The sequence below is a fragment of the Schistocerca gregaria genome, chromosome 3 (assembly GCF_023897955.1).
Source record: "Schistocerca gregaria isolate iqSchGreg1 chromosome 3, iqSchGreg1.2, whole genome shotgun sequence".
NCBI classification, from domain to species: domain Eukaryota; kingdom Metazoa; phylum Arthropoda; class Insecta; order Orthoptera; family Acrididae; genus Schistocerca; species Schistocerca gregaria.
The window spans coordinates 746954976-746967859 of NC_064922.1; the positions used below are offsets into that span (position 1 = coordinate 746954976).

The 12884-nt window shown below is 38.7% G+C and overlaps 1 protein-coding gene across 5 annotated transcripts in view; it reads left to right on the top strand.

Moving 5' to 3' along the window:
• Positions 1-206: 206 nt before the first annotated feature.
• Positions 207-12884, top strand: part of LOC126353867 (uncharacterized) — a 70495-nt gene continuing 57817 nt past the window's right edge. The window contains exons 1-4 of one of the 5 annotated variants that reach the window (XM_050003041.1): positions 207-659; positions 6614-6895; positions 10521-10646; positions 10841-10952. In XM_050003041.1, the coding sequence (XP_049858998.1) occupies positions 640-659; positions 6614-6895; positions 10521-10646; positions 10841-10952 (540 nt within the window). In that variant the 5' untranslated portion in view covers positions 207-639. The remainder of the gene's footprint in view (positions 660-6613; positions 6896-10520; positions 10647-10840; positions 10953-12884) is intronic. The other 4 variants (XM_050003043.1, XR_007565225.1, XM_050003045.1 and 1 more) reach the window with 4 other exon arrangements.

The following is a 12884-nucleotide window of genomic DNA, read 5'->3' on the forward strand; positions in this document are numbered from 1 at the left end:
GGAAAACAATAGAAGATTTTACAAAAAGTTACCTTTTGTATTATGAAAGTTCCTAGTTCTGCTTTTTTTAGAGGCATTAAAACATTTCGGTGAACTGCGGCTTTGAATTATGGAAAATCTGTTCTAAGTTAAGAAAATATTGAAAAAAATGCAAAGTCTATGACTTGCATCATTTTGTTTTGTTTCGAAAAATTTGTTAATTTGATACAAATGGAAGATACCTATATACACAACCGGTCGAAGGCATAACGGAAGTACTTAATTTTTCGCATAGTTTCGTTGGTTTGTGACTGGAGCGGCAGAAAGTAGTTTTGTGATTTAACTGTCGGTCAACAACGTTATCGTACATAAACAGTGCATCATTATATAGTGTTATAGGTATCACATTCGTTTAGTTTATGGCTATCGCATTTCGTTCAGTAGTATTAATAAAGCGAAAAATTGTAATATCTGGAGCGTATTCGAGAGACAATAATAACTGTATTCTTCCGCGTGCATCAGTTGCTTCCTCTTGACGCCATGTTCTTACGTGGACTGGTTGATCTGGCGGAGGTTGGCTCGTGAATATCGTTTAATCTGTATTTCTTACTAGTTTGACGTTATTTTGAACTTGAACCGTGTTTTAAAAAAGAGTGCGAAATGGGAAGGTCGGATAGAAGGTAAGAAAGGATAAAGGTCTTACGAAGTTCCTCTGTTAAAATGAAGGACCATATTGGCATACCTTGATGTGCGTTGTGAACTGAGTACATTAGGAATGGAATCATTAGCTTCATAATTATAAAAATATATGGAGTATTTTATATGCAACAGTTTCCGAACGTGATTTAGGTTAACCATATTAGCCAATTGAAGTTATATATGTTATTGCTAAGGGATGTGAAAATTTGTGGAGATTGCTGCGTATCTTTGAACTTCAAAATGTTTGATGATATGGTAATATATCGCTTTGTGTGTGTGTGTCGCCGAGAGTTACAGTTTTATTATTTTACAGTGTTAAAACACGTATGATGATCAAATTTGTATAACGTGAATCTAAGTTATTGCACAATTCTTCATTGGACATTAACCTGTTTAATGTTTCTGAAGAATTGTGCTATAAAAAATAGGGGAAAAATTACCTTCAAAGCGTAGTAGTTTGAAGGCAGTCAGCCACCATACAGAAATTGCTTTCCGTTCAGTTACCTGTGTCTCGCTAAAATTATACTCCATGCCTTGCATTGCCTCACAGCTCGAATGTGGTGAAATCTTCGTTGCAGCTTCGTTAGGCAAGAAGGTGACTTGTTGGTGTCCCGTGTGTAAATATGCCCTGTAAGGAGTGTTTCAGGATGCACCTCCGCAGCAGCGCCCCAAGCGAACTATCATGAAACTGCAGGCGGGCTGGTCAGATTTCAAATTCGAATACATTCGTAATTTTTCACAGTGCCTGTTGCAGTCCATGGTTGAAATTACAGGCAAGCCGCTCCCCCCCCGGGCTGGTCAGATTTCAAATTCGAATACATTCGTAATTTTTCACAGTGCCTGTTGCAGTCCATGGTTGAAATTACAGGCAAGCCGCTCCCCCCACCCCTGTGAATTGTTAACAATCTTGTAGACATCCCAGAGAACATAAAAAATAGTTGAAAGGAACGCACAGACGCGCAGGAATTTCTGAAAGGATTGGAATGCCTCGGGCGAAATTCCTTGTTAGGCACTCACACCCACAATTTCCTTTCTTCTTCCAGACTTGCTGGAATAAGGCAGTAGATGGAATCAAATCAAATGTGAGGGCTTTAGAAGTTTCATTTACAAATACTGAATCAGACATGTAAAATTATATTCATATTTAATCAGAAAGAAAGGATTACCATCATCTCAGTAAGTCATGATCATACAGGCATATTTCCTCACTGTGTGTTTGGATTAGGATATTTGTTTGTTTGGTCCACTTCCATTTTTAGAATATACAGCTGATACAAAGATTTCTTTTTGCATACAGCTTGCATGAAATATTGTATTCAATTACTGCATTTATGAATTTTACTCATTAAATAAAAATATGCAAAAGCTCTCAAATGAAAATGTGAAGTTAACTGATGCCTACAGATGTCAACAAACCATAAACAATAGCAAGTAGAAAGCGAACACACACACACGGAGGTACCCATTCTGCACATGTAGTCATTATTGCAGTCCCGTATGGACGCAGAGATTCTCGGCAGTTTAGAACTCTTGTATACTTCTGCTTGCTGATATTTTCTGGTGTTTCTCATAGATCCACATGTTCTACTACCAGATGGCAGACCCTATAGACCTGTTATATCATCATGTCATACACCCGTAAAAGGCGCAAGGTTGGGAAAGTAAATATAAGGGGCGTTCAAAAGGAAATGAGCTGGAGACATAATTACAGAAACCAGTACCTGTATGTTAGAAGTATTGACCCGTGCTGTAGAGACACTTGCCCCAGTTCAACATGAGATGGTGAATGGCTGTCTCATAAAATTCTCGGTCATGCGATGTTAACCAGTTCTGCACGTGTAGCTGGACGTCGTCTGAGGTGAATCGGCAGAGCCCTTTTAAGGCTTAATCACAGGGAGAGAGGTCTGGACTGTATGGAGGTTGGCTGAGAACCTCCCATTTGATTTTCTGCAGGAGTGCCAAGGGTGTGTTGGCCTTATGAGGCTTTGCATTCTTGTGGAGCATAATGACCCCACAGGTGAGATTGGTCATTTTGATTTGATGCTTGGCATAGTGTGCTAAAGGTTTGCAAGTAATGCTGGGGATTCACTGTTGTAACATGCTGCAGGATGTGGATCAGAAGTAAATCATTTTTGGTGCCCTTAAAAAAGGCTCTGAGGGGCAAACGATTCACCTCAGACAAGTCCACCTGTATGTGCGTAACTGGTTAACATCACATCCCTGGGAGTTTTATGAGACAGCCATTCACTGCCTTGTCACAGTGGAACAAGTGTCTCAGCAGCCAGGGTCAATACTTCTAACATACAGGTACTGGTTTCTGTAATTATGCCAATGGTTTGTTTCCTTTTGAACGCCCCTTACAAACCTTAACCTCATTAATAAGCAGGATTCAAGTTTATCAGGCTGCCTTAATTTAGGCAGTGTGTTTGCTTTATTATTGTGTGTGTGTGGGGGGGGGGGGGGAGATAGAGCTCTTTGCGTAATTGTGGTCGACACTTTTATGGGTTTACGTTTCTTGGCTCGAGAAATTCCCAGTGTGTGCTGCCATCTGTACTAAGACGTTTGAGCAGGAATCCGGGATCATAAACACATTTTTCATGACCAAACTTGTCTCCTAGAGTTAGGCGAATACTGTGGGTGCCAGGAAGTCGTCTTATCTTTTTTTGCAGTTCATTAGTTTCACAGGAACTAATGATATCAGAGTAGCAGTGATGTGGATTATGATGGGAAAATGAATCAAAAGTATTCACAACAAACACTTATCACTGAAGAGATGAACTGGTGTTTGAACAAGGTACAGGACATGTAGTAAACTAGTACAGTTGACTAGTCACCTGGAAACGGTACCCATTAAGTGTAAAACTTATCTGGGCCAGTGGCATACTTAGGTGTATCATATAACAATGTTGTCAGCTACAATGTGAGGTGTGATGGGGAAGAAAGGGGATGTTTTAGCAGCTGTTTGTATGCAACAAATGGGAGCAGTGATTATGTGAATCTGTTATTCCATCGGTCTCATGAAACTGAGGCTAGTATGTTGTTTAACTCCTCCCTCCCCCAAAAACCATTGTTGTAGTGGCAAAGTTCTTGGGATTTGGTTGAAGGGTGGTAACTGGGTGCAAGCTTGTAAAGCAAACAAATTTGAATGCCAGATACGGGTGGTAACAGTTTGACATGTAACATAGCCTAATGTTTGTTTGTGCCATAGGTAAATGCCCTTTCACTCACTATAGAAATACAAGCAGCAAAGATTAATTCATAAAATGTATTGTAGATAATGGACAAGCCCAAGTATTTTGATGTTTATTGTGCATATTTATCAAAAATAAACTATTAAAAAGGCATGAGGGCCCACTGCATGACTTGTTCCTGAAACTGAAGCATTAGGTGCCTATGAGCAGTAGAGAAACACTGCTGTGACTTGGATTCGTCTTAACCTAGACTCGCATAGCTAGGTTTGTAATAGTACTTTTCTGTCAACGGACAGGTGTCATCAATAATGTTTCACTTTCAGATTGTGAGCTATTTAAATATGCATGTTCATTAAGTCTGTTTCTCATACATGCTTGTTCCCAAATTAAAGCCTAGTCTACGTGATGACACTATGTTGCTCGCATCTGTGCTACCGGCCAGTACGTGTTTATGGCACACTTTTGCACAACTCATTAGTGAAATTAAACAACTTCGGTTTCTTCCAACTTTGGTGACCCAACTTGCGCAAGTATTGAGGTTAGGTGTGGCAGTAGTGTGTAAATGAACTGTAATATTAAGTGGGGAATGGAGGAAATTGTTTATTTTATTGATATTTATGCTATGTGGGATTTGAATGATGTTCAAGCAGTGCCATTTTGCTGCATTTGAGGTTTTTGTAAACACAGGTAAATAAAACATGACTATGGAAAGAGCCTATGTCTAAAAGACTAAAATCCTATAGTTAGAGTTGGTCAGTTTTTAAGGAAAATTGTTGTCAGAGGGAAAGGCTACATAAACTTGGAATGTTGAATTCTTTAATCAATATTTGTTTACTTTAAATGTTACAGCAGTGCTTCCCTGTTCACAAATTGTAGGACATATGTTCAAACCCTGAAATGTTGACACTGTACATATGTCTTCTGAAAAGTAGTTTGGAAACCATTCTCTACTAAATGCAGGCTGTTCTGAATAATTATTATTACTGGACTTCACCTTTGTGTCTATTAGCCACCAACCTAACCCTCCCCCCCCCCCCCCCCCCCAAGCATATATGCTTCTCAATGTTTCTGGCTGGTAAACTCCATTATTAACATGTTTATGGTCTGTTAGATGTCAGTGTGCATGTTTCCTGAATGAGATTTTCACTCTGCAGCAGAGTGTGCATGGGTATGAAACTTCATGGCAGATTGAAACTGTGTGCCAGATCGAGACTTGAACTCAGGACCTTTGCCTCAGCTGGTAGAGCACTTGACTGCAGAAGGCAAAGGTCCCGAGTTAGTCTTGGTCTGGCACACAGTTTTAATCTGCCAGGAAGTTTCATTGTGCATGTTGTTAAGATTTCTGTTTTCCTCTGCCAGTTAAGAATTGCATCTGTAGCACTGACAATTTTATCACTCTTTTGTTGGTGTAATTGAGCCGACTGTTCATACAAGTGAAATTTGGAAACTGCAATTCCAGATGCATTTCCCACAATCTGGTGAGCTCTTTCTCTTTGAAACTTAGTGGACCATGCCATGACAAAGGCTTAATTAAACATGGTGTTAATGGAAATGTCATCGCCAACTGAAACTGTCTTTTGTCAGGCCTAGAGTTCTTGCGTCTGTTGCACAAAACGCAATTTGTAATTATATTTCTGGTGACAGTGCTTCATGCATTACCATACGTTTCTGCCTTATTGCATTATTAACTTTTTTGGTGTAATGTGAGCTGTTAGTGTCATTCTAAAATGATTAGAATAACTTCTGTGATCCTCCACAGCAGTTTGTTTCATTAAGGTCACTGAACACCCAAGCTGATGTCTTTATCTAGTCATGAACCCAAACAAGTTTCTTATTTCTTTACCTATGGTGCAGTTTCACCCAACAAAGCATTAACTCCACTGCAACTTGTGCAACTGCTAAAACTTTCCTTTTAGACATGACTGCAGCATTTGTAAAATGATGAAACTCAAGTGTGCAGTGATCATGCCATCTACAGTCATGTATCAAACCCATTTGTGTGCAATTTGTTTTACGCAGCAAGTGGCGCAACTCGTAGCTGCTGAATGCTTCTGCTGTGGATGATTGGAAACTGCAAAATTTGAGTGGTTGGTTGCAGATTGTGTTTTGGGCAAGTTGATCTAATTGCCACGTATTTCATTCAATACACTAGCTGGTGGTATTGTACACTTCTTCGTCCACTACTGTCAGATTCCTAGTGCTAGAAATCTCATTTATCATATCAGATGTATTGCAGACACCTTTGTGATTTTCATCATTATGAATGAGACACACATCTGGAGTAAGGGGAAGGATTTGAGGGTCGTTCTGATTATGTCCTATGCCCTGTCAAAAGAATGCCTGCCAGACACACACACACACACACACATTGTAAAATAAAACATAATCAACAAATGAATAGTTTGTAAAGAAAATTTCTGTTGCACAGGGTTATGTTGTATTTTGAAGTATATACGTGTAATGATGCAGTAAAATGTTTCACTGTAGAACTCTCAAAGAAATCCTGATGACTTTACAGTTAGGGTAATTTTAAGGAAAACCTAGACTGTTTAAACGAAAGTGTTGGATACATTATAGTCTTTAGACAAATAGTATTTTGTACACTTGGTCAGACTAAAATTTACTTGTTGTTTTATTGCTTTGCTGTGGTAGGTAAGCATTGTAATGTTTTCATGGTGTAATTTCTCTTTACATGCTAAACTATAAAGCTGTTAGTTGACTTGAATATTTTTTTCCTTATGCAGAGACAGAGACAGGGACCGGGACAGGGATCGAGATAGGGACAGGGACAGAGACAGAGACAGGTCTCGTGACAGGGGCCGAGACAGGGACAGAGATCGCGATAGAAGTCGGCGAAGGAGCCGTAGTCGCAGTAGAGATCGTTATCGTGATGACCGAAGAGGTGGTGGTGGACGAGGAAAAAGAAGTCAAGCTGGAGCTAATCTCAGGAAACCACATTGGGACCTAAGCAGACTTCAACCTTTTCGCAAAGACTTCTATGTTCCTCATCCAGATGTAGCAAACAGGTGAGTGGATATTGTTACCAATGCATTAAGTGGTCGGAGTTTAGATGGAGTTAATTTGACATCTTATATAACAACCAAGATGCTTATACAGGGTGTATACGACCCGGGAATTTTTTCATCCGGGAGAAAACTGGGAAAAAACCAGGAATTTTTCATTGTTTTAGTTTTCAGTTAAATTTTTGTAATTTTGACTGCAGAATTGATTCTCCAGCGAAGAATGTTACCTGCTACTGGAGAATGATACTGCACCATTACAATATAAACGAGAGGAAAAAATATAACTTTATTGGCAAAAGAAATGTGCAATTAAAAAAAAGAAAAGTGCACGCACAAGTGTCTGCAAATAGCAAAAACATGTCAAAAGCCGTAGGGTGCAGACTGTAATTCTTCGTAACAATAAACTGCTTGCTATGAGCATGACGTCACAACTGTTCACATTAGGTTCGTTTGACCAATTGCCAGTGGTCTGTTGCGCATGCGCATTTGACTCGCGTATAAGCAATACCTTCTCCCGCTACTTGAAGTTTGGCTGTTAGCTGTATCGGTAGAAGCAGCAAGCAGCCAGATACAAATGAGACAAATTTTTCCTGTGCGCCCTAGCTGCCAGATTCACGCTTGCACAGAGTTGTTTTGGGGAGCGGGCTAACCTCCTCATGACCCGTATTTACGTTAAGTGACTTCGCTGCTTCTCTTCGTTTACTGCTCCCATGTCAAATGAAAACAAAACTGGTTTCTGTGGTCGGGAGCTATCAAGTGAATTAAAATACATTCACATAATTACGGAGGGAAAAAATATATTATTAATTTCAGTTTTCTGATTTTATTTTATTTCAAAGTTAGTAGCAGTCAAGCATTAATCGCCTTGCAGAACAGTGAAGTTATTTTTGCAAGTTTGCTAAAGAAATTTGGCTTTATTAATCTTTCCACCGAGGCAATCATTTTATTTGAAACGAAATGTTTCATTCTACAGTATTGGCTAGTTCCAACTGTTCGATGAATTTCAAGTGCACGTTATCATCCTCTGCCGTATGTGGCATTATACGATAATAAAGAACTAAAAATGAGATCGTAGAGCACTGGTACTCCAAGAAAATTTACATCCCAAAAACTACACTGAAAAGCTTAATATCAAATGGGACCTACTTCATTGTGAATCTGGTAAAAGCCAATTTGCACTTAAAGCCGAATTATGCATTTTAGTATGGTTTACGAAATTCCGATGCTCTTTAGAGTATCCTCTGATGCAATGTTTCTTTTATGGTGTAATGTAAGCTCTCTTACAAGGGGAGGCCGCCAATTGTGAAATTCAGACTCGATTCATACTGCGCATAATAAAAGCTCATGGCCAGAGGTGTAATGTGGCAAAGCACCAAGATGCATTTCTCAGCCATTGTCGAGAAAATCGACAGTTAAAAGAAACCGTTCAGTTGAAATACTCGCTACGATTAATAATTTTCTACAGCGTCGTGGCACAGTGGTAAGCGCTCGGGTCCGTAATCCGAAGGATGCTGGATCGAATCTTGTGCGATGCAATTTTTTTTAATTAAATGTTTTTTGTAATTAGACGAACGTCGGCCGAAGAACTCGAGACAGAAGCCAATAGGCAGTTTGTCAACAAGTGGCCACAAAAGCCTTAAGAATTTTGTATTTTTCCATTTGTTGAACAGGGTGTACCAAAGCTCTCACGTCCGCACTGATTATATATATATAATTCCCGGCAATCAGTTGCAACTATTATGCATATAATAAGTTGTTGAAAGTTGTTTGTTGTGGAAGAACTGGCGACTTCGAACATCATTGTTTTCCGCTAACAAAGTTGTATTTCACAAATGTTATTAATTGTCTTCATAATGTTAACCACGTATAGTTAATGGAAGACGTAGAAACGATATTCTGAAATGAATACATATAGCCTAAGTCAAATGTTCGAATTAGAATAGAGACCCCATGAACACAAATTTGCTGTGGCGGGTATGAAATATAAACTCCGTTACTCGCTCGTTACACTTAAAGGACAGATGTTGAATGGGCCGAAACGAACCACCGCATAACAGCGTAGTTGCCTTCTAACTTCGAAAGAAGGTAGATGCGGTCCGTAGCGCAACTTATATAAGATCGTCGAAAATCAGTGCGGACGTGAGACCTTTGGTACATCCTGTTAAACATACGGAAAAATGGAGGCGGTACAATTTGAGAGTGATCCACCTTCACCAACATGCATAAGCAATCCATTAAAATTTGAATTACAAAAAACTAATAATAAAAAAAAATTGCATGGCGCGAGATTCGATCCAGCAACCTTCGGCTTATGAAGCCGAGCCTTATCGCTGCGCCATGACGCTGTACAAAATTAATAATCGTAGAGAGTATTTCACCGCAACGGTTTCTTTTAACTGTCTATTTTCTTGTCAACGGCTGAGAAGTGCATCTCTGTCCATGAGCTTTTATTATGCGCAGTATGAATCAAATCTGAATTTCACAATTGGCGGCCTCCCCTTGTTAGTGCTTTATACACACGAACAGACGGGCTTCCTACACCACTGCAGTTGCACACGCACAGTAATGCCTGTTTTCTGGTGCTCTCTGGCAGCTGGTAAATCGATCTATTTCTAACAGTCTCCGGATAGTATTGCGAACGGCGGTTAGAAAAGCGTTACTTTCAAAGTAAATTTCTTTTTACACAAGATGAATTATGTTACGTGTGAGAAAGTGGGATGCATATCTAAATCACAGAGTGTTCAAAACTGAACAGTTTGAGGACCAGCCACTTACAAGAATTTCGAGCAGAGACATTTGTCATAATTTTAAATTTACTGGCACATTTGTGTGATGTGTCTTAAAGTATAACACACGCAAAAAAATATCAATATTACATGTGAAAGCTTAGCTTCTGTTGTAGCGTGTTAATCATAGAGATTAACATTAAATGTGAAAGCTTAGCTTTTCTTGTAGATATACGGTACTGCGTACATTAATGTAAACCGTTAACTTTTCCTCTTGCGTGTTCGCACTATGTAATCAGTGACCTTGCTAATGGCTGACTATAACACATGTCCTAGGTTCTGAATAGCTGCTGTCATCGGCTGACGAGATCTCGTGGCTTGAGATATGACTCTCTTACAAAAGGACATTGCAACCTCGGTTTCAACGCTCCGGAAACTACCGCGCTGTGTTTGGTGCAGTTCGAATTTATACTTTCGTAATATGAAAATGTGCAGCGAATATGTTGCTGCAAATCAGAGGCCTTTCCAAAACTTCTCTCCTTTTTTATTATTATTAAAAGTCCCTCCAAAACTTCTTTGTCCCATCTTTTCTTTTTCTCTTTTTTTCTTTTTTTTCCCCTTCGGGAAGTTCTATGCAATTGTATAAAACGTTAACCATTCAAAGGATTGATAAGTTTTACAGCTCCGAGGGAAAATCTATGGAAAACTTACTGTCACATAGCACAGAAAAAATGTATTTTCGCCCGGGAAAAAGCATATTTTTTAAACGGGATATCTGGGAATAATCCGGGAATTTTTTTCCTTGTCCCTGTATACACCCTGTTATACCAAATTGCTACATTTTTTACAATGTGTTACTACTAGTTTGAATTGTGGAAATGCTTATATTTTCATTGTTACAGGTCACCACAGGAAGTTGAAGAATATAGAAGTTCAAAAGAAATAACACTTAAAGGCCGCAATGTTCCAAATCCCATCAGAACATTTGATGAAGCTGGTTTCCCAGAATATGTACTTAAAGAAATAAAGTATGTATATTTTCAAAAACAGTGTTTTTGAAGGTTAAGTATAATATTCTTCATATTGGCTATGAACTACTGTAATAGAATGGCTAATAGTGACTGTAGGGATGTTTTCTTTAACCATGAGAATACAGGTTACAAAAATAGATACAAATGCTTAATGAAACTTTGATTTTTGATTTTCTTGTTTGTATGTGCAGAAAGCAAGGGTTCTCAGAACCTACAGCTATCCAAGCTCAGGGTTGGCCCATTGCATTGAGCGGAAGAGATATGGTGGGCATTGCGCAGACTGGTTCTGGAAAAACTCTTTCGGTAAAGTATCTCTGCATATCATTTGACTTTATTGAAGAGGCAGTGATGAAACAAAAGCAAATGAATGTTACATGTATGTGATATACGCTATACTGAGCCTTGAATGTGTGAATGTTATGCAAAAATGACATTAATTACACTTCATTAATAAGTTGCACCAGATTAGTACTTGATATGCAAGGGCATTTAGTTATAGTTGATGTTACTATAAAGTTGCCATTTGTTGTGCACTGCCTTAAAATTCTTTATTCAATGTCTAAGGTTCTTACACGTATGTTAATACTTGCAATTTCTTTGGTTGATCAGATCTTGTTACGTTCTAAGGTTGCAGAAAAAATACTGGTGGTGATTTTTATGTAAATATTGATCATTGTTGTTTAGGTTTGTATTGAGTTTCACACCCTCCCCCACTGCTACCCTTGCGTATTTCTTTAAAAAAGGAAAAAAAAGAGGTATTTCTTTGGTTAATGTGAGGTTTAACTGCGTATCGTGGGCTGACATTTTATATATTCAACATCAATTGGTTTATTCGGTGCACATTAAGCAGATGCATCCAACGAAGTGGAAAGTTTCCTGGAATTTCAGTGCTATACTTGGTTCGTTTTATTGGTTATATCTATAACTATGCTCCAGTATTGGTTGTAGTTAATTTGCACAAACTGTAGTGGACCAGACAGTTCTATCTAACTAGAATTTGCATATGTACATTGAACAGTGCAGGTGTCTACAGATGACAGTGTACCAGAGGTACTTCATCATCAGGCAATTCCAAGTCAGTTCAACACAGATAAGTAATATTTTCAACCTAAACCCTCTCAGATTTCTTTCGAATTCGGTGCATCCTATGATCCAGATAAGAGATTGTAAACTACTGATTTGCAGAGATATGGCAATTGACAAAGTTACAGGCCGTCCAAGTTGGAAATGATGCAAAATTTAAATGTGTGTGTGTCAACTTGGTTTACTGGAATTCTGGTTCTAATCCAGATACAGCAATGAAACTCTCATAATTAAAAAGCTAATGGATAGAGCTTCACACTGATATGCAACATACCGGGTTTCTAAGAATTTTCATATTCAACAGCATTGACCTTGAATATGTCAAACCCCCCACCCCTACCTTCAGTTTTTGGAAAAATATGTGGTATAAAAATTTGTCACTATCAGCACACTTTCAAAATACTGAAGGAAGCATGTAAATATGAAACACACATTATTGTAAAGTACAAGACAATGTTGTATAAAAATATGGTTTATATTGTTACATTGGTATTATGAGCGGTTTACAGTAAAGCTTCATTAAAGAGTGGTTACATCTCATCTCACAAGTCTCCATTTAAATTGTTAATGTTAACCAGATCCGATGCAGGGAGCGTGCATGTCTTTCCATTTGGTGTCAGTGGATCCAATCTCTTTGAATGTCACATTGTCTGATAATACAGGTGTCAGTTAGCTAGGCAAAGGCAGATGCTGGAGATGGCCTATTTGGATGCAAGAAGCTGGCATGTACTTAGTCTGTTTCTTCATATATTTGTAAGAAATTTGGATACCACCAATGTCATATATACAGGCAACAAGTCCATGTATGTCTCTTTAACACCATTTCATTCACCACAGCAGTCTCTGACTCTTGTCAGCCCACTAAAGAAGCAAAATATGTTCTTTATTTAATTAGATAGATAAAAACCTTCTTACCAAGCAGCTGTGACACACACGACTTTGTAATTTGCAAACTTTCGGCCAGTAGCTCCTTCTTCAGGCAGAAGGATTGAAGGGGAAGGAAAAGGACTGTAGAGGTCTAGGAAAAGAGGTAGATTTTAGGAAAATCACCCAGAACCATGGGTCAGGGTAGACTTATTGTATGGTATGAGAAGGAAAGACTGATTGTTGAGGACTGAATCAGACGAGATTTGGAAACCAGAGAGACAAGGT